The sequence below is a fragment of the Polyodon spathula genome, chromosome 2 (assembly GCF_017654505.1).
Source record: "Polyodon spathula isolate WHYD16114869_AA chromosome 2, ASM1765450v1, whole genome shotgun sequence".
Lineage (NCBI taxonomy): Eukaryota > Metazoa > Chordata > Actinopteri > Acipenseriformes > Polyodontidae > Polyodon > Polyodon spathula.
Window position 1 is genome coordinate 28478614 of NC_054535.1, and position 27455 is coordinate 28506068.

Here is a 27455-nt window from a genome sequence, read left to right on the forward strand (position 1 = left end):
TCCATTATTACCATCTAAACGTAATATACACACAATCAGGATTCTTAAACACATAATGCATATGATAGGTTAATAAAATAAACAAACCTAATAAATGACTCTGCTGTTGCTAAGCACACTGATAAATTGTTTTAATACAATAGCAAAACTGGGATGATTTAACAAGTCAGTCTGAAAACTGGGAAAATCACAGTTTTCCTGGGATGTCTGGTAACCTTATTCACATCATGGGACATACAACGATACACATTGAAAAATAAACCTGTACATTTAAATTGATTAAACTTCCACAAGCTTGCAGCTTTATTTTTCAAATTGTATTGTTATTAGTGCCATTTGTGCATATAGTTAAACAAGCACTATGAGCAGGTCTAAAAGCATGTTATCTTAAAACAAGACTGTATTTGTCTCTGAAGTAAACCTTTCATTTTATTAGTGAATTTACTGTAGCGATTTGTTTAATTCTAGAAAGAGGTACCCACAAAACCGAACATTTCCTTATATTGATACGTATCGAAATCCGATCACAGATTACATCTAGATCTGTGTAAAATATAATGTTTCTGACAAGGTTTCGATGCAACTAGGCTTATTTTACATTTGTCCCACGTAAATTATTACATGTCTTTTCACATTATAGCACAAATATAAAACTGTTTTGTTCTGTTCTGTTGTCTGAGTAACAATTCCAACTTGCTGTTGCCTGTTTGACCATGACAGTGGGGCGCTGCCCTCCAGTGTATGTAGTAGTCGTGAGCCATCTCATAGACCACTGCATTCACAGTAGAGCAAAAACCTGACCAAAGCAGTCGCACAGCCCCCCTCTGGAGCCAACACTTTTAGCATGGCTGGACCTGGGACTGTTGCGTTTACACAACAAAAGAAAGACCTTAGCCATCTCTGAGTCGACTTAAACGTGGCTAGTGTAAACTGGGTATGGGAGTATTAGAACCTGGTGTAGGCTTGCATTAGCCATCCTTATTACTCACTGCTGAACCTTTTTCCATGCTGCAGATTTAAGTTTAACAGGACAAATTACAACATTTATATTTATAACTACTTAATGATTGATTCTAAGCTTATTTTACCATAAAGTGTGTCATGCAGAATATTTTTTGCTACGTCTCATATCATGCCCTAAATCTCTGTATACTGTTTGAATTTTAGGGGCCTGCTGTGGACTAGTGTAAAACATTCATTAATGAATAAGGAATCTGCAATCTAGTGGACAAATGTTTCAATAATTAACAAATGTGCTTGATATATAGAAGTTTTACAGCAAAAGTGTTTTTCTCTGGCTTTGTGTTTTTGAGCCAGCAAGCTTTGACTTTTTTAGATATCAAAATCTAACAACTTTTGTTTGCCTGCTTCTCAGCATTTGTGAGCGTAGTATTGAAAAAATCTGGTGGTTTTGCAAATATAGACGAAGCTCCTGAAGCAAAATACTCAGCAGTGTATTGTAGGTAATGTGTGTATATTAATATCTTTCTGATGTTGGTATGATCGTATATTTTAATAACAGTGTTTTTTTACTGTTCTTTATTGTTATAAGAAAGCAAGACTAATCTACGGTGCATTCATCCTGAGATTACAGAACATTTGTCTCCCTACCTGTATAACTGTTCTTATAAACTGTGAATAAATAGTCCACAACAGGACAATCAAACTCTTTTTTTTAATGGTACAGAATTTCCCTTCAGAGTTTTGTGACACTAAGTTTTCTTTTCACAACAAACAGTGCAAATTGCACTTTGGAGGAAAATCCTTGATCATCCTGACCCTTTAACTTCTCAGATATGTATTGTGAATGTTTACATATCATGATCATTAGACCATGCCCCTGACAAAAACGTTTCGAGAAAATAAGTAAAAAAACAAACAATGTAATGGATGAAGTCTGTCTTTGCGTTGTCTTTTATGTTCCATGTGTGGCAAGATCATTCATCTCTCATTCATACAGAAACATAATGAGGTGTCTATTGAATGAATATGTCATAAATTTGGTAATTCGTTCCAGGTGCTGACAGTTCTTCAACAACTAGCAGTGCATCCCCAGTCCCAAATAATTATGAGGCCATGGAAGGGGGGAGCTACCCAGGTATTCATTTAAACATGAGCTTTGAAATTCGTATCAGTGAGTTTGTTTCTATAATAAGTTTTGACCTGAAACACTAATGCTTGCTGTACAGTTCTTTTTCGGGGAGATAAAAAAAAAAAACATTAAATGTTTGCTTATATTTATTTCTTGTTTCAGATACCTCTTCAACAGTACCTCCAGGACCCCCTGTTTCACAGGCTTCCAAAGCTGCTAAGCCATTTGGCTGTGGATACCCTTCTGTCCAGCCTGCATACCAACAGACCCCAGCACTGTCCTCTCATCCAACCAACTCCCAATCCTCTAATCTCAGCAATCCTCCTGGCTATCAACAGGACTCCCAGGTAGGACTCCAGGTGAAGTGCTAGGTGTGGTTTTACAGTAAGGTTTAACTGGTGAGCACTAAAGCAGGGACTTTATTCCTTAGCTCTGTTTTCTTCACCTTTGCAATCCTATATTCCCCTAACTTAAATAGCTACCACTACTAATACAAGTAGACCTTAATACAGTGCTACAGTCGAAGCTGTTGTATATCACCAGAGGGCAGTAGACTTTGTCCAATAATATACAAGCTTAAAAGGCACCAGTCAGGTGCTCGGTGCCATCCAGAAACTTTGACATGCCAGAAGGCGTCAGCAGTAAGATTTGATTTTAGTTCATATTTGTAGGTTAAGGCGCGTGTGTGGTAATTTAAAAGAAATAGTTCCTGAATCTTCTCACCCCACTGCTAGGATACATTCTGCATCTCCCAGTTTGAAAACCATTGGCCTTGACCACTTATTACCATGGAGGATAATGGTCATCTATTTCTCTGAATCTGAAAGGCACTTATTTGTTCAACATTGTTGTAACTCTTCCTATGCTGAAATCCCTTATTTTTTATTTTATTTTGATGTCTACACTGGTAAACAGTGACATCTGCCAGGAAATTAAAGTATGAATTGTTTTTATTTTTAAATAACAAGTTTAATTGAGTTGTGATTACTTAGCTTTTTGTGACCAAGCACAAATGGTAGAAATTAGAGGGTGAAAGAACAATAGAATAATTATCTGGCACATCGTTCTTGTTGTCACTGTATACACCTTGTTTTGTCATGATGTACTTACTTTCTAAGTGCTTTGAGATATTTCAGTGCTTTTAAAAGGAATTGTTTGCAGGCAGACTTTAACTTGGGCCCTGTGTGTTGTCTGTTGTGATGTGGTTTTCCATCCTACTAGCACTGAAATGCAATACATTTTTATATAGCCTTTGATACAAAAAATTGTGTGACCTATTGTGGCAAAGTACCCCCTGTGTGTATTTTGTGTTATATGTTGTGTGTTAATGTTGGTGTATAGTCATTGATACACAGGATATAAACAGGTCTGTGTAACACGAGTGTTTAAAATGTATATTTGTATTTAGGCACAATGTTTGCACAGCACTTCACGTGCAAGTAAAATGTAATAATATGTGAGCACTGAGAATTGCACTTTATTAATTCACATGCAGTTGTTCCGAGACTCCAATTGAATGATTGATTAGTAATCGAGTCTCGGTACAGATGCATAAAAGCTGCATGTTTTCACTCACTCACTCGGGGTTGTGTGTTCGGTGAGCGGAGAACGAGATTGGTGACGGAGGTAATAATAATAATTGTAGTAATAATAATAGTAGTGAAAAATATCTACTCACCGTATTTTGTTTAGTGTTAGTCCGTTTTGTTTGTCTGTTTATTTTGGCTACCAGTGCCTTGTCCTGTGTTTTTGTTTGTCTTACAGCCGTTTATTTTCTGACTGTCTGTTATTGTTTATTAAATGCTGAGCGGGACCATTCACTCAGTTCCACCAAACTCCACCTCTCTCTCTGTTTATTTCCTGGTTCCTGTTTCTGGTCTGACGTCCCCCACTCTGGCCGTCTTTGTGACACCTATACATAGCCGTTAAACTTTAATTACAATCAGAAGGCAGCTATTTCTTTTGAATGATGCTCTTGTGGGTACCCCTGCCCTTACAGAGAAAATCTGGAAAACATAACATTTGTGTAAGAAAACAACTTCATTCCATCAGTACTTAATTAAGGTATCTTCTCCTTGTGTATTGCAGCCTTATCCCACTATGAACCAGTTATCTGCAGCCTTGGGGGGACTGAGTCTACCTGCCCAGCAGCTGGAAGGACTAAGACCTGTGAATCTAATGCAGGATCGGAACATTCTTCCCAATACAGAAGTCCAAGCTCCTGTACCTAATCTCAGTACAGACCTGAAGAAAGCAAACTGCAGTTCAGAGTATGTGTACCAAATAAAAGTTAGACGCATATGTTAAACTACAGTACTTGCATGATAAATGTCTAATAATGTTTAGTATTGCAAGATTATATACTATACTACAATTATATATTGTTTTACTTACTGCATATAGAGAAAACCTTTTCATTGTGTTTATTTTAATTTTGTCTTTCAGCTCTTTCCGATGCACACTGACAAATATTCCTCAGACACAAGCATTGTTAAATAAAGCCAGACTGCCCCTTGGCCTCCTCCTTCATCCTTTCAGAGATCTTACGGTAATAGATTTGGCATTTTGTGTAGTCTAATGTACATGGGCTAGACAAAATATGTGAAATATTTGCTGTATGATGCACACACTTTGGTAGAAATGGGTGTTAATTTTAGTGCTGGGACAAATCTAAATATTCAAACAAACATTTTTTGACATGTATTCGGATACAAAAATCAGATGTTCATATTCGCTACAAATGCAACGTGAGTGAACAGAAGAAAAATCTACATCAAATCAATATTTGGTGTGACCACCCTTTGCCTTCAAAACAGCATCAATTCTTCTAGGTACACTTGCACACAGTTTTTGAAGGAACTTGGCAGGTAGGTTGGCCCAAAGATCTTGGAGAACTAACCACAGTTCTTCTGTAGATTTAGGCAGCCTCAGTTGCTTCTCTCTCTTCATGTAATCCCAGACAGACTCGATGATGTTGAGATCAGGGCTCTGTGGGGGTCATACCATCGCTTCCAGGACGCCTTGTTCTTCTTTACGCTGAAGATAGTTCTTAATGACTTTCGCTGTATGTTTGGGGTCTTTGTCATGCTGCAGAATAAATTTGGGGCCAATCAAATGCCTCCCTGATGGTATTGCATGATGGATAAGTATCTGCCTGTACTTCTCAGCATTGAGGTGACCATTAATTATGACCAAATCCCCAACTCCATTTGCAGAAATGCAGCCCCAAACTTGCAAGGAACCTCCACCATGCTTCACTGTTGCCTGCAGACACTCATTCGTGTACCGCTGTCCAGCCCTTCGGCGAACAAACTGCCTTCTGCTACAGCCAGATATTTCAAATTGACTCATCAGTCCAGAGCACCTGCTGCCATTTTTCTGCACCCCAGTTCCTGTGTTTTTGTGCATAGTTGAGTCTCTTGGCCTTGTTTCCACGTCGGAGGTATGGCTTTTTGGCCACAAGTCTTCCATGAAGGCCACTTCAGACCAGACTTCTCCGGACAGTAGATGGGTGTACCAGGGTCCCGCTGTTTTCTGCCAATTCTGAGCTGATGGCACTGCTGGACATCTTCCGATTGTGAAGGGAAGTAAGCATGATGTGTCTTTCATCTGCTGCAGTAAGTTTCCTTGGCCGACCACTGCGTCTACGGTCCACATCGTTGCCCATTTCTTTATGCTTCTTCAAAAGAGCTTGGACAGCACATCTGGAAACCCCTGTCTGCCTTGAAATTTCTGCTTGGGAGAGACCTTGCTGATGCAATATAACTACCTTGTGTCTTGTTGCTGTGCTCAGTCTTGCCATGGTGTATGACTTTTGACAGTAAACTGTCTTCAGCAACCTCACCTTGTTAGCTGAGTTTGGCTGTTCCTCACCCAGTTTTATTCCTCCTACACAGCTGTTTCTGTTTCAGTTAATGATTGTGTTTCAACCTACATATTTAATTGATGATCATTAGCACCTGTTTGGTATAATTGTTTAATCATACACCTGACTATATGCCTACAAAATCCCTGACTTTGTGCAAGTGTACCTAGAAGAATTGATGCTGTTTTGAAAGTAAAGGGTGGTCACACCAAATATGGATTTGATTTAGATTTTTCTTCTGTTCACTCACTTTGCATTTAGTTAATTGATAAATATAATCTATTAACATGTCTATTTTTGAAAGCATTCTTACTTTACAGCATTTTTTTTCACACCTGCCTAAAACTTTTGCACAGTACTGTGTGTGTGTGTGTGTGTGTGTGTGTGTGTGTGTGTGTGTGTGTATGTATATATATATATATATATATATATATATATATATATATATATATATATATTTAAAGAAAAAAAAAACAGACTCAGCAGAGCAGCTCTTGAGCCTCTATTTAAGTTTTAGACAGCAAAAGGTAAACAAACCAGCACCCTTAGTGATCTCTATGGAAAGCCGTCTGGGACAAGTACATTGTGCTGCTTTTAGAGCGAGTCAGAATCTCATGGGGCAGAAAAAAGGCAAGCATGTCATTTTGAAATGCCTCTTAAACAGTAGCTAACTTCCTGAAAATGTTGTGTAGTGATTTTTATATAGACTGTATATATTTATTTGCGACTTTCTGTTATGTGGAATGTAATAAGCAACGTTTTTTCACCATCACTTTACAACACCATTTCCATATTTGTTTTATTTGAAGTGTTTAAAGTTAAATTTCAGTTTTCGTTTGCTTGTTCTGCTACAAAAAGGCACGAGTAAACTTTGTTACTACTTTATGAAATCCTGTCAATGGCCACTGTTTACTGTGAAGAAACGGCAATCGTAAGGAAGGAACAAATAAAAAATGTTAACTTTATGTACTATTTATTTCGGAAATAAACAAAACGACGTTTAACTTGAACTGCTGGGATATTTTTCTATTTTTTAAATATTGTAAGGTCTTGCGGTAAAATAAACGCGCACACACAGGGGCCACGCCCACACCCCCCTGCCTGTGCTGCTATAATGGCTTTTATTACTTTTTGAAAAGCTAACAAATATTTAAATTATGAGCAAATATCCAATCATGAAAATCACATGTATGTCCCAGCATTAATTAATTATGCAAATACCATCCATGATATAAATTCCATATTTCATTAAAAAAAGGGAAAAGCCATTGATCTGACAGACGTTGATAGAAGGGTGATCGTAGACCTCTCAAATTACTGCAGACTTGCCACATTGAATCAATGCCCTGTTAGTAGTTTGTGGCCCTACTTACTATGTCAATGTTATGATGAGAGTTTTACATTTTTTATCCACTGTATTTTATTATCTTTTTTTACAAAGAATCTGCTGCATGGCCATTGTACAATCTACCCAGTCTTGTATTTCATACATGGCTAAAACTGTATGTAAATCCCAGACTTGTTGTCAGAACTCTCTTTCACTAACACAACAGTTTTATATGAAAACATAAATGCTTTTTATGAACTGCAGCACACACTGTTTTTTTTTATGTGAAAGCTTGTAGGGCTTATTGAATCTGAATGACTTTGTTCGATTTGATCTGAAACAGGCACGGTTACAGGTTTTTCTAAAACAAAGTTTCCTCAATATATCCCAAAAACCTACCCATTTACTTTGAATAGATCTACTGACATAATACTTTGCACACCTTGGTTTAGCTTGCTGTGTTAGGCCAACAGCTGTGTAGTTGCAGAGTTTAGTTGGTAAAGGTAGATAAGTAGCCCTTCTGTCTTCCATAAGGGAAAGTCCTCAGCAGGTTAGTGATTTTAAGGAGCAGCAAACTGATTCTATAGTAAGTGTAGGATGACGTGGGAGTTTATTTTTATGCCCGTTACAGAAGCTGTACCACAGACAATAATCCAATCACTAGCCACTCTGAGAAATTCTGTAGCTACTCCTACACAAGATTCATTCTATAGTATTAGTATTGCAAAAGAAAAAATCATGGAAATGATTAGACTGTAAAATGTATTGTTACAAGCTTTCCAGTCTTCGTTGGAGTCCAGTCTATTCTACCCAAATTTAAGCCTTTTTAAGTCTATTCTGGCACCTTTATTGTAATTGTCCTGTAACGGTATGGGTGCAGTTATAGTTTATGTAATGTTTCCATAGGAAAAAAAAAAATCACCTGCTAAAATGTATTTTTACTTTTTCTAGCAATTACCTGTCATAACATCCAACACCATTGTGAGATGCCGCTCTTGCAGAACGTACATTAACCCTTTTGTATCCTTTCTTGACCAAAGGAGGTGGAAATGTAATTTGTGCTACAGAGTCAATGATGGTAAGTTTAGCACAATAGACATTTCATTGCTTTATTTATATTTTTAATTAGTGTATGTTCAACCATTCCCTTGTTTGCTGCGTTTACTGGGAATCATTAGACCCACTTTTGTGGGGGAGGGAAAAAAAATAAACTTCAACCAGAGAATCAGAAGAGATCAAAATTGTATCTAAAAGGTCTTTTATTTCCCTTGTGGTGTTTTCTTGATGCCGATTAACCACGAGTTTTGGTGTTGCTAAATTGTTGTTGTTTTATTATTATTATTATTATTATTATTATTATTATAGTGTTTATTCTACTCCAATAACACTACTAATGCATACTTTATTTTAGTTCCTGAAGAATTCATGTACAATCCATTGACACGTTCTTATGGTGAACCACACAAACGTCCAGAAGTGCAGAACTCAACTGTGGAGTTTATTGCTTCTTCAGATTATATGGTAAACACTGTTTGAAAAGAGATCAAAACGTTTTTTTTTTGTTTGTTTTTGGACGAACCCGAAAATAACTGCAGGATTTTTTTTGTCTTCTTGATAGCTTCGCCCTCCTCAGCCTGCTGTTTATCTATTTGTCTTGGATGTTTCTCACAATGCTGTAGAAGCTGGTTACCTAAATGTACTATGTCAGTCTCTGCTTGAAAACTTGGACAAGTAAGTGTCTTTGTGTCCGTTATAATAAAATAATGACCAAGTTATCTACTAGGAATATCTTAATATATGAAAAAGAAAGTTTATCTGTCTGTTCCTTTATGCATTCGGACCCTGCAGGAGCCAGTGCAACCAAACTTTGCATGGCCTCCGCTTTCATCCAGGGGAAGGTCGAGGGCTATGTTTGGATCCAAAAGTTTGACCCCCGAGGTACTTTATTTAGTAACCCCATTGCTGGATCACTACAGCAGCCATGTATCTCAAATTTAAAGAAACCAAAAATAAATAAGAACAATTTAAAAAAAAATTAAAAAGGCAAAACCCCCTCAAAAAAAGTTTACAAAAAAAAAAAAGAAAAAAAAAGGGAAAGGGGTCCGAGTGCATTGTGTGACACCCAAGATCGGTAACTTATAGGAAACCATAAGGCTACCGTTCCCCAATTTGTCAGGCATGAAATATTGAATACCTAAATCTGTAATACCAAAGTTGATTTTGTAGTTATTATGTTTTCAAAAATTTGGTTCAGGAGGAGGACTATCCCTTACACACATTATGTCATCTTATTCTAACCAAATTGAAAACATAAATATGTAGGTAATGCTCCATAGATCTTGTATTTAAACAGTACGTTGTTAGTCATTCCTATGTACACAGTTGTTGTGTAAATGTTATATTGGAGATTTTCTTGCTTTCACAGTAAATTGGTTGTCTCTCTTTTTAAGGTTACCTGGGGATACAAGGACGAGAGTAGGATTCATAACATTTGACAGCACTATTCACTTTTACAACTTGCAGGAGGGATTATCACAGCCTCAGATGCTTGTTGTTTCAGATATTGATGGTACATGGCATTCTTAAAATTTTACATTTCAAAACTTTTGTAGTGTTGGAGTAAAACCTCTTTAAACATGTTTTTGATGTCATTGCATTTGCTTACTCTATCTTTACAAACCTCAACAGAAACCCGCCAGAGTTCAGTCACTGCTGCAGCACCTGGCGTAACTGTAACAGTACAAGAGCCTGCATTTTGTTTTGTTTGTTCTTGAACATATAGTTAACCCCTTTGACAGACTCGTTTTTTGTGCTTCTGCTTTCTATTCGGTTAGTGTAAGAATCTTTGTGGGTTTTATTTGGAGGCCCCTAATGAAACTCCCTCAAGCTATAAGCTGATACTGTAATGTAGTTTAAAATCCTTTACTGTAAAACTATTGAATAAAGTTGTTTCTATTTGTTTGTTTTGCAGATGTCTTTATACCTACGCCTGATAGTTTGCTAGTAAATCTCAAGGAAAGCAAAGAGGTATGGTTACAACCAATACAATTAGTATTTCTTAATTATTTTCTTTTGTTTAAAAGTATGGCTTTCTTATTAAAATATGTTCAATTATAGAAAACAATACTACATCTTTGACAGTATGTGGTGTTCCTATGGTGATGGTTTAAATGCTCAATCAATTGTAGTGCTACCTTTTTTCACAGTTTTTTAAGCCTTATTCAGTTGGGTCTTGACATTCTGAAAACCTGTTACTGTGATTACTACATATTTAAACTAAATACAGCTTATGTGACTGAAAAATTGTGTGTGTTTTCTAGGCACAGTTGTAAACCAGTTTACGACAATAATAATCGTAAAAGCCCTTTAAAAATAAATAAATAAAATTATTCAAGTTGTGGTAATTGTTTTTCAAAGGAGTTTTAAATGTACATATTTATGACACACTTAACCTTTTTACAACATGTCGACCAATTGTGATGGGCATTCATTAACACAAGTTACTGATTTTATCAGAATATAGGTTATTGTGGCCTGTGTAACGTTGGCCTGATTGTTTTGGCTAATGAAGGTTTATATTTGCCTACTCAGCTGAATTTGAAATCTGTAATCTGTTGGTTATTCTTAGATGTTTAGTTTTCCTCGTTCTTTCATGCAGCTGGTGAAAGATTTATTAAATGCACTGCCCAGCATGTTCACCAACACAAGAGAGACACACAGCGCACTGGGACCTGCCCTTCAGGCTGCCTTCAAACTGATGTCTTCGACAGGGGGCCGGGTTTCTGTGTTTCAGACACAGTTGCCCTCTTTAGGAGCAGGTTTTCTGCACTCCAGAGAAGATCCCAACCAAAGATCCAGCACCAAGGTAAATGGGCAGCACACTGGAGCAATATACATAAGAAACCAATGAGAAAAAAAAACCTGTACACTAAAATAAAATAATAATCTATTTAGAGATTTCCATCTATGCTTGGTAACCCAAACCTAATTTAAACTATTACATAATATGGACACTAGAGGGCATACTGGCAAAGTAGTATGGAAAAGCCTAATGAAAAATCACTTGCATCCACAACCACATCATGGTCATCCATCTTGTTCCATACGTTTTTTTATATTTATGATTAGGTCTTCCAGGGCATGAGTTATTAATTATGTACTAATGCACAATGAAAACGCAGCAGTCTAAGCTCATTGGGCACATACATAATGTTACATTTTAAATAGCAGGTTTGTTGATTGTTTGAGCAGTGGTGATCCTTGGCATAACAAAATACTGAGCTCAAGTCATGTGAGTTCATAAAAAATTGGTGACGGAGTCGGAAATAATGTGTGATGGTAAGTACATTAATTAGTTACATATGTAATGGGGATTGATTTTATTAATACAAGGCCGGTAAAACGCGACTAACGTGTATCTGGGTAACGGATATCCAAGTGCTTTTATATATACACACACACAATGAAAACGCAACAGTCTGTTTTACATCAATAACTCACTGGGCACATGTTACTTACATTTATAATAGTGAGCAGATAGGGTTGTTGATTTGTTTGAGTAGTATTGTTCCTTGGGATGGCAAAATACTGCGCCCAAGTCATGTGATTTCATAAAAACAGGAGGTGCTCAGTGTTTGGTATTTGAGTTGAGTTAAAATTGCCAAAATGAGTTGATTTAAGAATCTGTATAAATAGCCATTCGAAAAGACATGTTTTTAATTAACAGTGAGATACGACCATGCCCCGCTTGAGTAATGAAGATCACCAGGTTGCTATTGGCATGATTGAAGGCAGCCTGTTTGTGAGAGGAGTTGCCCGGAGAATGAGATGTTCTGCTTCAAAAATCAGCAGACTAGTCCAGAGAAACCAGGAACCGGCTCTGTGAGGGACAGGCCACGTCCTGGAAGGCAGAGTGTCACCACACTGGCCCAGATCCTTTACGCTGACTATTGCGTTGTTCAAGCCAACCAGTGAAGCAGTGGAAGTGTGGTGATGTTTGGAGGAATCTCCTTTAACACAGGACCACCTTTGGTGCAGATTGAGGGCAACCTTACTGCTCAGCGATACATTGACGAAGTCCTTGAGGCAAGAGTTTTTCTGTTCCTGCAATCCAATCCGGAAGTGTCAATTTTCCAGCATGACAATGCAAGACCACACAGTGCTACGATTACGATTGCATGACTTCAAAAAAACAATGTGAAGGTCTTGCCGTGGCCAGCTTTTTCTCCTGACCCAAGTCCAACAGAACATCTGTGGGACCAAATCGCCAGTGCCATCCATAGGAGACAACTGCGACCAGCCAACCTTCGCTAGCTGGCTGCAGCTGCACAGGAAGAGTGGTTGAACAACCCACAGCAGTCTATCCAGAGGCTGATCAGGTCTTTGCGTCAACGCTGCCAGGATTGTGTTAATGCTCAGGGATGTCATACCTGTTACTGTAATGTTTTCATTTTAACAATATGTAACGTTTAATACTGAAAACTTATCATGCTTCTGTGATTTTGTATTTTTGTTCATTTTCTGAGATTTTGTTTGATATCCATTTTTTTAATATTTGATTAAATCCATTAGACCCAAAACCTGCGTTTCTTTTGTGCATCAGTATAGATAGGCCTCTATATATTTGCCAGTTTGCTGTGTGTAGTAATTCAGTTCAGAAATACAGGTCAATATCTATATGGTTCAAACGCTCAGCTACATATTTTTCTCCTAATTTTATTTATGAAATGTAGAAATGTGTTTTATGGTGGAAAAGAGGAAAGACAAACACTTCCTATATATTTTTTTTATATCTTTAATGAATTTCCTAATTGTCAGGACTGTTTTAAAGCATGTTTTTTTTAGGACTGTTCATTTTGATTTATTAAATCAAGTTTGGCGTTTATTAAACCTTTTTTCAGCTGTTTGAGGGAGGTTTCAATGTTAACTGGATTGCTGTATGTGCAATTATTATGAAGTTTAATCGAAGAGAATGTTAATCCTCAGCAATTCTTAAAACAGAATAGAGCCTGAAAATCCTAGTAATTAAATACTGTTACTGTCTTTATACTGACAAATTACAAAATATTTGTTGCAAGCAGTCAAATTAACTTACCAATATGTTTGTTTTCTTAAGGTCGTGCAACATCTAGGTCCAGCCACTGATTTTTATAAGAAGCTGGCGCTGGACTGTTCTGGACAACAGACCGCAGTCGACCTTTTCCTCTTGAGTTCCCAGTACTCGGATCTGGCATCCCTAGGTGAGAAGAATTGAACAATGTAACATATCATTTGCTCTCTAAAAGAGATAAACAACTATAGAAATGTGATTTTAAAAGGTTATCAATAGAGCCCTGTGTTTTTCGCAAATATGAAATGACATGAAATAAAACTAAACGTGACATACAGTGCCTTGCAAAAGTATTCAGACCCCTGACCAATTCTCTCATATTACTGAATTACAAATGGTACATTGAAATTTCGTTCTGTTCGATATTTTATTGTAAAACACTTAAACTCAAAATCAGTTATTGTAAGGTGACATTGGTTTTATGTTGGGAAATATTTTTAAGAAAAATAAAAAAAATGAAATATCTTGCTTGCATAAGTATTCAACCCCCACACATTAATATTTGGTAGAGCCACCTTTCGCTGCAATAATAGCTTTAAGTCTTTTGGTATGTATGTACCAGCTTTGCACACAGTGTCGGAGTGATTTTGGCCCATTCTTCTTGGCAGATTTGCTCCAGGTTGTTCAGGTTGGTTGGACGATGCGTGTGGACCGCAATCTTCAAATAATGCCTCAGATTCTCAATGGGATTGAGATCAGGACTTTGACTGGGCCACTGTAGGACATTCACCTTTTTGTTCTTGAGCCACTCCAGTGCTGCTTTGGCCTTGTGCTTGGGATCATTGTCCTGTTGAAAGGTGAATTTCCTCCCAAGCTTCAGTTTTTTAGCGGACTGAAGCAGATTCTCTTGCAGTATTTATTTGTATTTTGCTCCATCCATTCTTCCTTCCATTGTAACAAGATGCCCAGTCTCTGCTGATGAGAAGCATCCCCACAGCATGATGCTGCCACCACGATACTTCACCGTAGGGATGGTGTGTCTTGAGGCATGGGCAGTGTTAGGTTTGTGCCACACACAGAGCTTTGAGTTTTGGCCAAAAAGCTCTATCTTGGTCTCATCTGACCACAAAACCTTTTCCCACATCGCAGCTGGGTCACTCTCGTGCTTTCTGACAAACTCCAGACGTGCTTTCAGATGGTACTTTTTGAGTAACGGCTTCTTTCTTGCCACCCTCCCATACTGCCAGTGTTATGCAGAGCTCTTGATATGGTTGACTGGTGCTCTGTAGCTCCTTCAAAGTGATTGTTGGCCTCTCTGTGGCTTCTCTCACAAGTCTCCTTGTTTGAGCGCTGAGTTTTGAGGGACGGCCTTTTCTTGGCAGTGCCTGGGTGGTTTGATGCAGCTTCCACTTCCTGAATATTGATCCAACAGTGCTCACTGGGATATCCAAACACTTGGATATTATTTTGTACCCTTTCCCTAATCTCTGCATTTGTATTACTTTATCTCTAACTTCTGTAGAATGCTCTTTGGTCTTCATTTTCCTTCAGATTCACAGCCTTACCAATGATCCTTCAGCAGGGTTTTTTATCCAGAAAATGTGACAGCAACTTTAATGGTTCACAAGTGGAGGCCAATGGTAGGTAATTGTGTCCTCGTTAGGGCAATTTCTTTCATCAGTGCAAACTGGGAGCTTCCACAGCACAGGGGTTGAATACTTATGCAAGCAAGATATTTCAGTTTTTTATTTCTTAAAAATATTTCCCAACATAAAACCAATGTTACCTTACAATAATTGGTTCAGAGTTTCAGTGTTTAAAAATAAAATATCAAACAGAACAAAATTTCAATGTACCATTTGTAATTCGCTAATATGAGAAAATTGGTCAGGGGTCTGAATACTTTTGCAAGCCACTGTATAAAACGTAATGCAAATATAAAAAGAAATAGAAATAAAACAAAATATCATTATAAAGCAAACCTAGAATAACATTTTTAAATTGGGAGGTTTACACCAAAAATTATTCAAATAAATACTTGCAATAGTAGTAGTCAAGGCTCAGTAGTTACCATAGATACAGTGTGAAGGGAAACGGAAGCTCTGACTAACACTTATGCAAACGTATAATTTGGAGCGTTGTTTGGGAATTAAAATTGTGATGAAGAGACATTTGATTCTAAAATGCCTAAAGCGCGCATAGTAATACAACAACGCTGCAAAGAATCTGAGCATGAGGGGATGTATGCAGGAAAACGGGCAAATGTGTGTCTTTTCGTTCCCATAAAGTCAGAAAAAAACAACATATGAATCCAAGTTAAATACAGTATAATCGTAAATCTCGAAAAACTACTCGCTTCTAAATCTTTTGTAGTCATTTTTGTATTACTTTAGTATAAATACATGTTAATTTGGATTCATATGTTGTTTTTTTCTGACTTGGTGAACGAAAAGACACACATTTGCCCGTTTTCCCATTGGAAATAGTGATATTTTGAAATATCACTGTCCTAGTCACAAAAGCAAAGTTTGTGGGGAATAATAGCCATTTTCTATACTTTTGAGGCATAAGCAATTAGGAAATAACACTTACTACCCAGGAACAAAAATTGTGTTACACAGTGTAATTATTTATTTTATTTCAAGTCGTGCAAAGTTTGCATTGGTATTGGTTTTGAATGTATTTGAATGAATGAATGAATGAATGAATTCAATTGGCTTTGCTTCGTTTTTAAATAATGAGACATCCCAAGCTTGTTGTATACTGCATCAGTGCAATGGGATTTAAATACAGATCCTATCGTTTTTTTTTTTTTGGATTGCTGTATGTGCAATTATTATGACAGCCCCACAATAGTAGAACAGTGTGTGTGTGTGTGTGTGTGTATATATATATATATATATCTATATATATAATATATATATATATATATATATATATATATATATATATCTATATATGTGTGTATATATGTGTGTGTGTGTGTATATATATATATATATATATATATATATATATATATATATATATATATTATATAATATATTTAATTTTGAATTTCTCACCCCGTATTGTATTACATGAGTGTTTAATTGTTATGGTAACTAAATAATTTTTCTGTGCAAGGTCTGTCTTCATAATGTTTAAAATTAAGCAGATAATGTTTAATACAAAATATGTATGTAGTTAAAATGAAGTATACTGTGCTATTATTGCTATGCATCTGAGTTGTTTTATTAACGTGTATTTGTAATAAAATTACATTTTAAAAAAAATAACTAAATAAAATGAAAAATTATAAAACAAAGAATTTCATGGAGCTGTAGTTATCAGCCATGACTGTCATTACTAAACTGGCTCAATTTTAAAGTATGTATAAAATAACTTAACAGCTCTACATTCTTTCTTCAATGAAAATAAATGTTACAGAAATGCTATCTAAACATTTTCAGTGTGATCTTTTTTTCATTACAACATTATGCAATGTAAGCATTACCAAGGATTCAGAGTGTAATAATTAAATGCATCTATTGACAGATATTTCTATTGGTAAGGTATATTAACAAAAATAACTGAACAGTAAATTATTTGTTATAGGTAAAATTTATTAATTTCAGATGTTTGTTTTTTTTCCACCCAGCGTGTATATCCAAATATTCAGGAGGAAGCATTTTTTACTACCCGTCTTTCCATCACATTCACAATCCTGCCCTGACAGAAAAATTCCAGAAAGACCTCCAACGCTATTTCACCAGAAAGATTGGTTTTGAGGCTGTCATGAGGATAAGGTGCACCAAAGGTAGTTCAATTAATTTGATTTGATAAAAAAAACTTTATTCAGCTGAAAATGCTAACATTCTTTTTTTGTGGGATCATTTTTAAGAAGGGTTGTTTTATAGTAAAAGTTGCTTTTAGTAAGCCTTGTTATGGTTTCAGAAAATGACTATCCTTTCAATTTCCACAGACACTTCCTCTCAGTAATTCTTGCTGGGTTATGAATTATGGTTCTTTTATTTTTATTATAGGTCTTTCTATCCATACTTTCCATGGCAATTTCTTTGTGCGTTCTACTGACCTGCTTTCTCTTGCCAATGTCAATCCGGACTCTGGATTTGCTGTTCAGATGTCGATTGACGAAAGTCTGGCTGATACATCCCTGGTTTGCTTTCAGGCTGCTCTTCTTTACACCTCCAGTAAAGGTAATGTATTACAGCCTGGATCCTGGCCTACCAAAAACATGTAAAACTTGGGATAATCACTTTTTAAAAAAATAAGAAGGCATTTACTAACAATGTAGAATAACTGGAATTCGGGATGCAACGGTTATGATTTTCTCAAAGCCAAAACCAAAACTGACATTTGTATAGAATTCCAAACCAAACAATATCAACAAAATAGAAAACCGAATTGTTTGTACAATGTAAAGGCATTGGCAGTTTCCGAAGCACAGCATTCACTTTGCTACATGTAGACGTGTGACAGGTAGCATCACGGCCCAGTCTTGCTACCGGAAGGAATTAGACTCGGAGACAGAAAGCTGCAGTTTAAGTGCGTATGCACACATTTATTGTTCCTTTTTATAGATGTGTCCACCCCCCAATTATCACTCGATTACCTAATTGGGGAATAGCCACACTTGTGATTGCTGGCAGGGACAGATTTAACCACATCCCTGCCAACCTTACATCCCCCCCCACACACTGTTTACAAAATAGTTCATATTAGCATCCCTTAATAATTTGAGTATGGTAACATAAATCAAAAGTTATGACAAGAATTAGGGATGATATTGAATACATAGTAAATAAAATGTTAGCTGAGGTTGTGAACCATTGTGAAACTGGAATAAGCAGTAAACTGGGCGAAGCTGAAAAACATGCAAAATGAATGGTGAAGATAAATATCTGGAAGCTGTTTTAAATGAAATGCTTCTGTGAGCAAGTCAGTTTTGTTTTAAGGTAGCTTAATTTACTATGCATGTATTGACATTTAGTTTTAATTTGTGAGATTACTTTGTTGCTGCATTCTGTCAGCATGTTGATTGAATTCAAGTGTAAGGGCCTTATCCAGGGGCATATGTATATACTGTAGATCACATGAGCTGCAGTTCTGCCCAGATGTGAATTGCCACTTAAAACCGACTGCAGCGACAATGGGGGCTACCAGGAAAATAATATACAATGCCAAGAAAAAGTTTGTGAACCCCTTAGGATTTTCACGTATTTCAAACCTAAAATGTTATTAGGTCTTAATCAGAGTCCTAATAATAGGTAGATAACCTGATTAAACAAATGACACAAAAACATGATACTTTTTCAACATTTATTTATCCAATTATTCAACTTCAATATCCATGTGTGAAAAATTATGTGAACCTTTAGATTCAGTAACTGGTGGCACCCCCTTGAGCAGCAATGACTTCATCTAAGTGTTTCCTGTAATTGTTGGTCAGTCTCTCACATCAGTTTTGAGGAATTTTGGCCCATTAATCCTTACAGAACTGCTTCAACTCTGTGACATTTGAGGGCTTCCAGCTAGTTTCAGGTCCTGCCACAACATTTCAATGGGGTTTAGGTCCGGACTTTGACTAGGCCATTCTAAAATGTGGAATTTCTTCTGCAGCCATTCTTTTGTAGATCTGCTTGTATGTTTAGGATCATTGTCTTGCTGCATGACTCACTTTCAGTTCAGCATCAGCTCACATGTAGATGGCATGACATTCTCCTCTAGAATTTTCTGATACAATGCAGAATTCATGGTTGTGTCAATGATGATGTGTCAAGTCGTGCCGGTCCTGAGGCAGCAAAGCAGACCCAAACCATCACACTCCCACCACCATGCTTGACGGTTGGAATGAGGTTCTTCTGTTCGAACGCCGTGTTTGGTTTTCGCCAAACATTATGTTTCTCATTGAGGCCAAAATGTTCTACCTTTGGCTCGTCTGTCCAGAGAACATTGCTCCAGAAGTCTTGTGGATCATCTATGTGCTCTTTGGCAAACTTCAGACGGGCAGCAATGTTCTTTTTAGAGAGCAGTGGTTTCCTCCTGGCTACCCTTCCATGAACACCATTCTTGTTCTTTTTTTTGTTAGTTGAGTCATGAACACTCACATTAGCCAAGGCGAGAGTGGCCTGCAGATCCTTGGATGTCACTCTGGGGTTCTTTGTGACTTCCTTGATGATTTTCTGGTTTGTTCTTGGAGAGATTTTGGTAGGACGACCACTCCTGGGTAGAGAGTGACTGTGGTCTTGAACTTTCTCCATTTGTAGACTGTCTGTCTGACAGTGGATTGGTGGAGCCCCAAATCTTTAGAAATGGTTTTGTAACCCTTTCTAGACTGATGAGCATCAGTAACTTTTTCTGGGGTCCTCAGAGATTTCTTTTGATCGTGGCTTGACGTGTTTCCACACACCTGTATGGTGAAGACCAAACTCACAAAATTTCTGATCTTTACATAGGGTGGGGCCTCCCAAACTCACCCCTGAAGATCTACCTAAAAACACCTGATTCTAATTATCCCCTTAATTGAGCTGATCAACCCAGGGGTTCACTTACTGTTTCACATACCCTGAATCTTAATTACTCATTGTTTGTTTAATTCATACATCATTTTGTTTCAAAAGACATGGAATTGGTTAATATAAACCCTATTGGATATTTAAGAAAAGACTGATTTCAAGATTTTGATTCAAGAAGGCTATCATGGTAAAACTATGGAATTTCCATAATCATCATTGGGGTTCACAAACCTTTTCTCGACACTGTATATAAAAAGCTTAATGTCTGTTAGTACATTATTCTATCTATCCTTTCTACACTGTGTCTAATTTTGTAATACATTGGTACGAATGATGCAGTAGGACTGTCTTGAACTTATTTGTCACAGTTTAAAAAACAGTAAGTGTGTAATAAGTATCTTCCGTTCCCTTGGCTGCCCAAATACAGTTTGGTTTTAAACTTTAATTTTGGTTTTAATGAAAAGCAGTTGGACGTCATAAGTAGTTGAAAGACTTGATAAAGAACTGAATCAATCATAACCAACTTGGTTCCCTAACTGGAATATTTATTCTTAATTTTAGCAACATTCACTTTGATGTCAGTTCTGGCGTTCACCATCGAAGAAAATAAGTTTCTCTGTGTTGCATATACTGAGATTAGACTCTGTCAAAGTAACACCTCCGTACCCTACAAAGTCTGTTATCTTGTTGTTACTATTTTTAAATTATGTGCTTTATGTTCAAATGCAGCAACAAGGAAATAATACTGAAATACTGACTGAACTTTGTATAGCTAATTGTTGGGATATTTCCGGATTAAATATTATGTTTGAAAACCCATTGCTTATTACAGGTTTTAAGAACAGTAAATAAAGCATAAGCAAAATAAGTTAACTGCTTTGCCAATTTTTAAAGTATATGTTGGAGTAAAGGTGTCACTAACATATTGGTTCACATTAATAGTACCAGTGATTTTATTTTGTTTTTTATTTCAGTTGCAATATATTTTGTTTATTTTCAGGCAAGCGAAGGATTCGGGTGCATACTCTTTGTTTGCCAGTGGTGAGCCAGTTGAATGAAGTGTTTGCAGGAGCTGATGTTCAGGCAATTACATGCCTATTGGCAAATATGGGTGAGTATTTCACAAGCTTAAATGAAAAGGGTATATCATTTTACATATTGGGCTATATTCAAAAACAATTAACTCATAAGTTATTTACTGAATATCAATGATTATTAAAGTAGTCAGGACACTACCAAAATTTCCATTATTTACATACATTTCTTAAACGGTTTTACTGCACGAAGAACTAAAACAACCCTTCTGATAGAATTTGTTAACAATAAATTAATCATTTTAAAGAATCTAATCTTATCTAATCTCTGTAATGATGTATAATTATTTATATATATTTTTATATCCATTGCCTTACAGTATGTAATTATCAGTTGTGTCACTACTGACTATTGTAAACCTCCAATGACAGCACATATTTTAATGCATTAGTAACAGCTCTGCTAAGAGTATTTATTCTGCCAGCAGTTTTGTGTGTGAACTTAGATGAGAAGTGAATGCAGTGATTGACGATTTAAGCCTTAAGCGGTCCATTTATTCAGTGCTTGACAGGCACGTCAGGTCCAATTTATTTTCACATGCGCTATTGAATTTTTTTTTTTTTTCAGAGTAAAGCATGCTTAAAAGGCACTGAATCACAAAAGGACACTCAGTACTGTATCTCCAGCCAAGCCCCACCCGTTGTTCGCTGTATTTTTCACATACCTCTTTATAGACGTGCATACTGCTAAATCCTCTCCTGATCACTCGTTTTATCATCAAACTCCTCAATAATGCAATCCAAGTCATCATTTTATTACTATAACATCTTAAAAAACTCTGTAAATGTCTGTGATATTCTTTGAGCGCTGGATGCAGAAGCAGCTGTCTCCTTTGTTTGTGTCCGTGTTATCTCTGTGGTGCATGGGGCTATCAGATTTTTTTTAGGCCCTTGGTTAATCCACCTCCTTTAAAACCCCTTGTTAAATCATAGCTTCTTTTTCTTTATTTTTCCCAATTTTCAGCTGTTGATCGATCAATTTCCTCCAATCTGTCGGACTCCCGAGATGCCCTGGTAAATGCTGTGGTGGACTCGCTCTCTGCTTACCGTTCAACTGCATCCAGTTTGCAACAGTCTGGCCTGATAGCTCCGTATTCTCTCAGGCTCTTTCCCCTCTATGTCCTGGCTCTGCTCAAACAAGTAAGATCGGTTTTCCTTGGAAGAAGAAAAGATTACTAACAAAGCTCAAGTCAGCAGAAAATTCCACCGTTTGGCAAATGTATATGGTATATTCATATATAACAAATATTGAAGCAACTTGCTATCACTCACACACATTATGTGGTAGAGAAAAAACTTATTTTTCTATTTATTTTTTTACCCCATTTTCACCACCAGTTGAAATGCCCAAACTTTAGACACAGCTGCAACCCCCGTGCTGTCTCTGGAGAGACGAAGACGAACACATGCGACCTCCGAAACGTGTGTCGTCAGCTGTCCACTTTTCACTCTGCAGGCCCGCCACGCAGCTACCTCAGAGCTACGGCGTCGGAGGACCACACAGCTCTGGGTCGCTTGCAGGCAGGGATCGCTGGTGCGCAGTGAGCAGAGGACACTCTAGCCGACCTAAGTCCTCCCCACCCCGGGTGGCGCTTGGCCAATTGTGTGCCGCCCCCTGGAGACTCATGTACACGGCCGTTAGTGGAATAGCCTGTACCCGAACCAGGGACCTCCAGGCTGTAGGGGGCGCATCCTGCACTCCATGTGGAGTGCTTTTATTGGATTCGCCACTCAGCTATACAATTAAATCCTGCCTTTTTATACCTGCAAACAAAATTGTGTAGAGATTTTAATAGACTTTTATTAACATGGTCTTAAAACTGAGGGTGCACCACCCCGACACACACAAGGGAGAGTTAGTTAATTGTTGTAATAGTGCAGTAATATACTGTAACATCCAAGACACTGCTGTAAAAGGTCCTAAATATAGAATGTGTTGTCTTTTAGTTTAATGGTTTTAATTGCATTTCAAAGAAAAAGTATATATATAATATATATATATATATATATATATATATATATATATATATATATATATATATATATATATATATATATATATATATATATATATATATATATATATATATGACACACACACTCAGTGTTCTCGAAAGTATAAACCCCCTCTGTCTTTTCCACATTTTATTGTGTTACAGCTTGGAATCAAAATGGATTTTTTTTTTGCCACTGATAAACACAACAAAAAGTCCATAATGTCAAAGTGGAAAATAAAATCTACAAATTGTTCTACGTTAATTACAAATATAAAACAGAAAATAATTGATTGCAAATAATTGATTGCATAACTATTCACCCCGTTTGCTATGACACACCTAAATAAGCTCTGGTGCAACCAGTTGTCTTTAGAAGTCACATAATTAGTTGAATGGAGTCCACCTGTGCGCAATTAAGGTGTTCATTTGATTTCAGGTTAAATACACCTGTCTCTAGGAGGTCCCAGTTGGTTAGTACATCATTAAGACAAAGGAACATTCAAAGCAAATCTGGAATAAGGTTCTTCAAAAGCACCAATCAGGTAGGATATAAAAACATTTCCAAGGCATTGAATATTCCCTGGAGCACAGTAGTCCATTATTAAGAAATGGAGAGAATATGGCACAACTCTGTATCTGTCTACAACAGGCGGTCCTCAAGAACTGAGTATCCGGGCGAGAAGGGCACTAGTCAGAGAGTCCACCAAGAGGCCTATGGTAACTCTAAAGGAGTTAGTCTGCCATGGCTGAGCTGGGGGACACTGTGCATACGGCAACAATAGCCCGGGTGCTTTATAAAACTGGCCTTTATGGGAGAGGGGCAAAAAGAAAGTCATTGTTGAAAAAAAAAACTTGCATCAAATCTCAGCTAGAGTTTGCCAGAAGGCGTGTGGAAGACTCCGAGACCAAGTGGAAGAAGATTCTGTGGTCTGACGAGACCAAAACAGGGCGCAAGCCTAACACCTAAGCCTAAACGTGGTGGTGGCAGCATCATGCTATGGGGATGCTTCTCTGCGTCAGGGCCTGGAAAGCTTGTGAAGATAGAGGGCAAAATGGATGCAGCAAAGTACAGAGAAATCCTGGAGGAAAACCTGCTGATGTCTGCAAGAGACCTGGGACTTGGGAGAAGATTCATCTTCCAGCAGGACAATGACCCCAAACATACAGCCAAAGCCACACTGGAGTGGCTTAAAAACTTAAAAAGGTCAATGTGCTGGAGTGGCCCAGTCAAAGCCCGGACCTCAATCCAATTGAGAATATGTGGGAAGAGTTGAAAATTGCTGTTCACCAAAATTCCCCACCCAACTTGATGGAGCTTGAGCAATTTTGCAAAGAAGAATGGGCAAAAATTGCAGTGTCCAGATGTACAAAGCTGGTAGAGACTTATCCAAATAGACTAATGGCTGTAATTGCTGCCAAAGATGCCTCTACCAAATATTGACTCCAGGGGGTGAATACTTATGCAATCAATTATTTTCTCTTTTGCATTTGTAATCAATTTAGAACAATTTGTAGATTTTATTTTTCACTTTGACATTATGGACTTTTTTTGTGTTGATCAGTGGCAAAAACTCCTAATTAAATTTTGATTCCATGTTGTAACACAATAAAATGTGGAAAAGTCCAAGGAGGGTTTGAATACTTTTGAGAGCCACTGTATGTAGATATGCTGTACTACAAAATACCATCGACAAGTGTGTTTTGTTTTTTATTAAATTGACTATTACATACTGTATTACTGCCTGCTGTATTGTAATATTGAATATCTATTTAACTTTAATTTTACAGAAAGCACTGAGAACTGGTATTAGCACTAGACTGGATGACCGAGTGTTTGCAATGTGCGAGTTCAAGTGTCAGCCTCTGCAACAAATCATGCGCATGATTCATCCCAATTTATACAGAATAGACAATCTCACTGACGAGGTAAGGGCTCAACAGAATGTGTTTCAAGTCTTCCTACTGTCCCAAACAAAAATGTTAAAAAAAAAAAATATTGCTGAGGCTGTTACTGTGAAAAAAGTATTACAGGAAAATGTATTTGAGCATATTGTGTTTTAACCCTACAACGGCCCAGTGTCAGTAAAAAATACAGAATCTTGTTACTTACATTGGCCATTTGTGTGAACATGGATTTATTTATGTAGTGTATTCGATACAAAAAAAGACCCAAAAGAAATTGTTAATGTTATAAAACCTAGTAGTTACATAACTAACAATTATTGTAGTAAATCTATTTAAATTTCTTAACTATGTAACTTTATAGGTCTGTTTCCTTAAAGATGCACTATGTAAATGTGTATTTGTTTTTAAAGGTATGCTTTAATAGCTTTTAATTTACTGATCACTTATTTCCAATATTTCAGTGCTACTTATCCTCTGTGTCTCTACATTCTACTTCAAATGGTCACGTGAGAGTTTAAAAACACGTTAGTCATTGGAAATCAGTGATTGGTTCCTGAGAGAAAGATTGAAGACGTTAGATTCTTATAAATCTCCCAGAAGCAACACCTCAGTAAGAAATCACTGCTTTTCTAATGACTCCAGTGTTTGCAATCTCTGATAATGCATTCATCTTTTATATAGGAAAATGTGATACCTACAATTTTATGATAGTTCATATTAGGTAAGATTTAATCCTGAGTAGTTTTTCGCTAGTTTTGAAACTGTCAAAACTATTGGATATTTATTTGCATTTCACGGATAGAAAAAATGTACATCTTTGTTCTGCCAAAGTGGGTTTACATTGATACAACTGTATTTGCATTTTAACTGTGGTATTTTTTCTTTGAAGGTGGCTGTCTGAACAATATTTAAAGCCAGGCCTTGTGAAGCTTTTACACTTTTTATGTTTTGGCAATTTTTTAAAATTATTTTTATTTTTTTAAACAGGGAGCCCTCCATGTTAATGACTCCATAGTACCCCAGCCACCTATTCTCCAGCTTTCTGCTGAGAGACTTACCAGAGAGGGTGCATTCCTCATGGATTGTGGATCTGTAAGTATTAGGTTGCCAACAAGCTTAGTTGGCATGGGTTTGTATATTAAATACAGTAGAACATAGTTTAGAATTGGGTACTACAGCATCCATACAGTGTTATCAGGATTGATAATTTTATTACTATCGTTTTGCTGCCAGCCAACTGGGTACATTCTCAGGCAGATCAGACCTTGACATCTCCAGTTTTCTCCCAACAAAATCAACAGTTTTTAAAGATGCTTTGGTACATTAGTTGTCTGACTGAAGCACAGTGTGAAATCTGGATTGCAATGCATATAGTGTGCCAGGTTTGAAAAGGGGAAGAACAATGAAGGAAATGCCTTGAGAAGGGTAACTTCATTAGTTGTGGAATATTTTGAAAGTGTTGGGCTGTTTGTTTAACACTGTTCATACTATGTTTACAGATGTTAAAATCTTGGGAATAATGTGTTAATGCAGAGTTTTCCAGACTTTTTTTTTTTTTTGCTGCAAACAGTACACTATTTAGAAAAATATGATTTTATAAAAAAATAAAATAACATATTGTAACGTCGCGGGTAAAATGAAACAGGATCCACACAGACAGTAGCTTCATGCTGGAATTCAGCAGTTTATTAGCACAGATCAAATAAACAATTAAGGACCACGCCAAAGCAAAACATGCACTCGGGCATGCACTCCTATTTATCTCTTTGCATTAAACCGCGCCCTCCATCTGTCTTCACCAGTCCCGGACCCCAATCTCTCGCCAGCATTCTGCAGGTACAAAGGATTGGTGAATAGATGCTGTTAATGGATGCACCAGTGTTCTCAGTATGCGTTGAATGTGTTTCTAACAACACAATCCCACAATCCCCATACGTTATACTAAACTTTCTAATTGTTTGAAATATAGCTAAATTACTAAATGTGCTTTTCACAATGTATTATTCTATCTGAAAAATACCATTCTATTCTGTGCCATTCATTGTCATTTTACTTCCAGCCAAGGAGATTGTATTAAGCATTGTGTGTTCCAAAAGAGGACGGACTTGTTTTTAGAAATGGCAGGATGAACTAATGTTTTCTGAAGTTCTGTAAACAGATTTAACACGTGCTGAAGGAATAAAAAAAAAAGAATACAATCTTTCTCTTCAGGTTCTTTATCTGTGGGTTGGCAAAAGCTGTGATGTGAATTTTATAAGGGATGTACTTGGCTATCCAAACCATACTTCAATACCACAGAATATGGTAAGTGTAATGAGGTTTACCATATGAAGCGTCATTGATCTCTTTTTTGGTTTAACGTGGGATAATCATACATTAGATCTCACTGGAAATACAAGGTAAATGTTTAATAAATATGTTACTTTATAAACTCAGTAGAAAAATTAAATATGAGAGACTTGATATTTTAACAACATCTGGTGTTGTAATAATTATGGAAGCTATTTGTTTTACTACCTAAGCAGTTGTTTTAGGGTCATTGCCCTGTGTTGAAATAGTTCTGCCTAAATCCCTACGGGATCGATCTCTATGAATGAGAAGGCAAGTA

At 36.9% G+C, this 27455-nt stretch overlaps 1 protein-coding gene across 4 annotated transcripts in view; it reads left to right on the forward strand.

Moving 5' to 3' along the window:
* Positions 1–27455, forward strand: part of LOC121294942 (protein transport protein Sec24B-like) — a 48316-nt gene that overhangs the window by 18954 nt on the left and 1907 nt on the right. For all 4 annotated transcript variants that reach the window (XM_041219172.1, XM_041219182.1, XM_041219200.1 and 1 more), the window contains 18 exons: positions 2018–2098; positions 2255–2439; positions 4181–4362; positions 4538–4640; positions 8236–8362; positions 8696–8805; positions 8903–9015; positions 9735–9853; positions 10256–10311; positions 10943–11149; positions 13400–13523; positions 16974–17132; positions 17359–17532; positions 20852–20962; positions 21910–22085; positions 24731–24868; positions 25835–25939; positions 27059–27151. In XM_041219172.1, the coding sequence (XP_041075106.1) occupies positions 2018–2098; positions 2255–2439; positions 4181–4362; positions 4538–4640; positions 8236–8362; positions 8696–8805; positions 8903–9015; positions 9735–9853; positions 10256–10311; positions 10943–11149; positions 13400–13523; positions 16974–17132; positions 17359–17532; positions 20852–20962; positions 21910–22085; positions 24731–24868; positions 25835–25939; positions 27059–27151 (2363 nt within the window). The remainder of the gene's footprint in view (positions 1–2017; positions 2099–2254; positions 2440–4180; positions 4363–4537; positions 4641–8235; positions 8363–8695; positions 8806–8902; positions 9016–9734; positions 9854–10255; positions 10312–10942; positions 11150–13399; positions 13524–16973; positions 17133–17358; positions 17533–20851; positions 20963–21909; positions 22086–24730; positions 24869–25834; positions 25940–27058; positions 27152–27455) is intronic.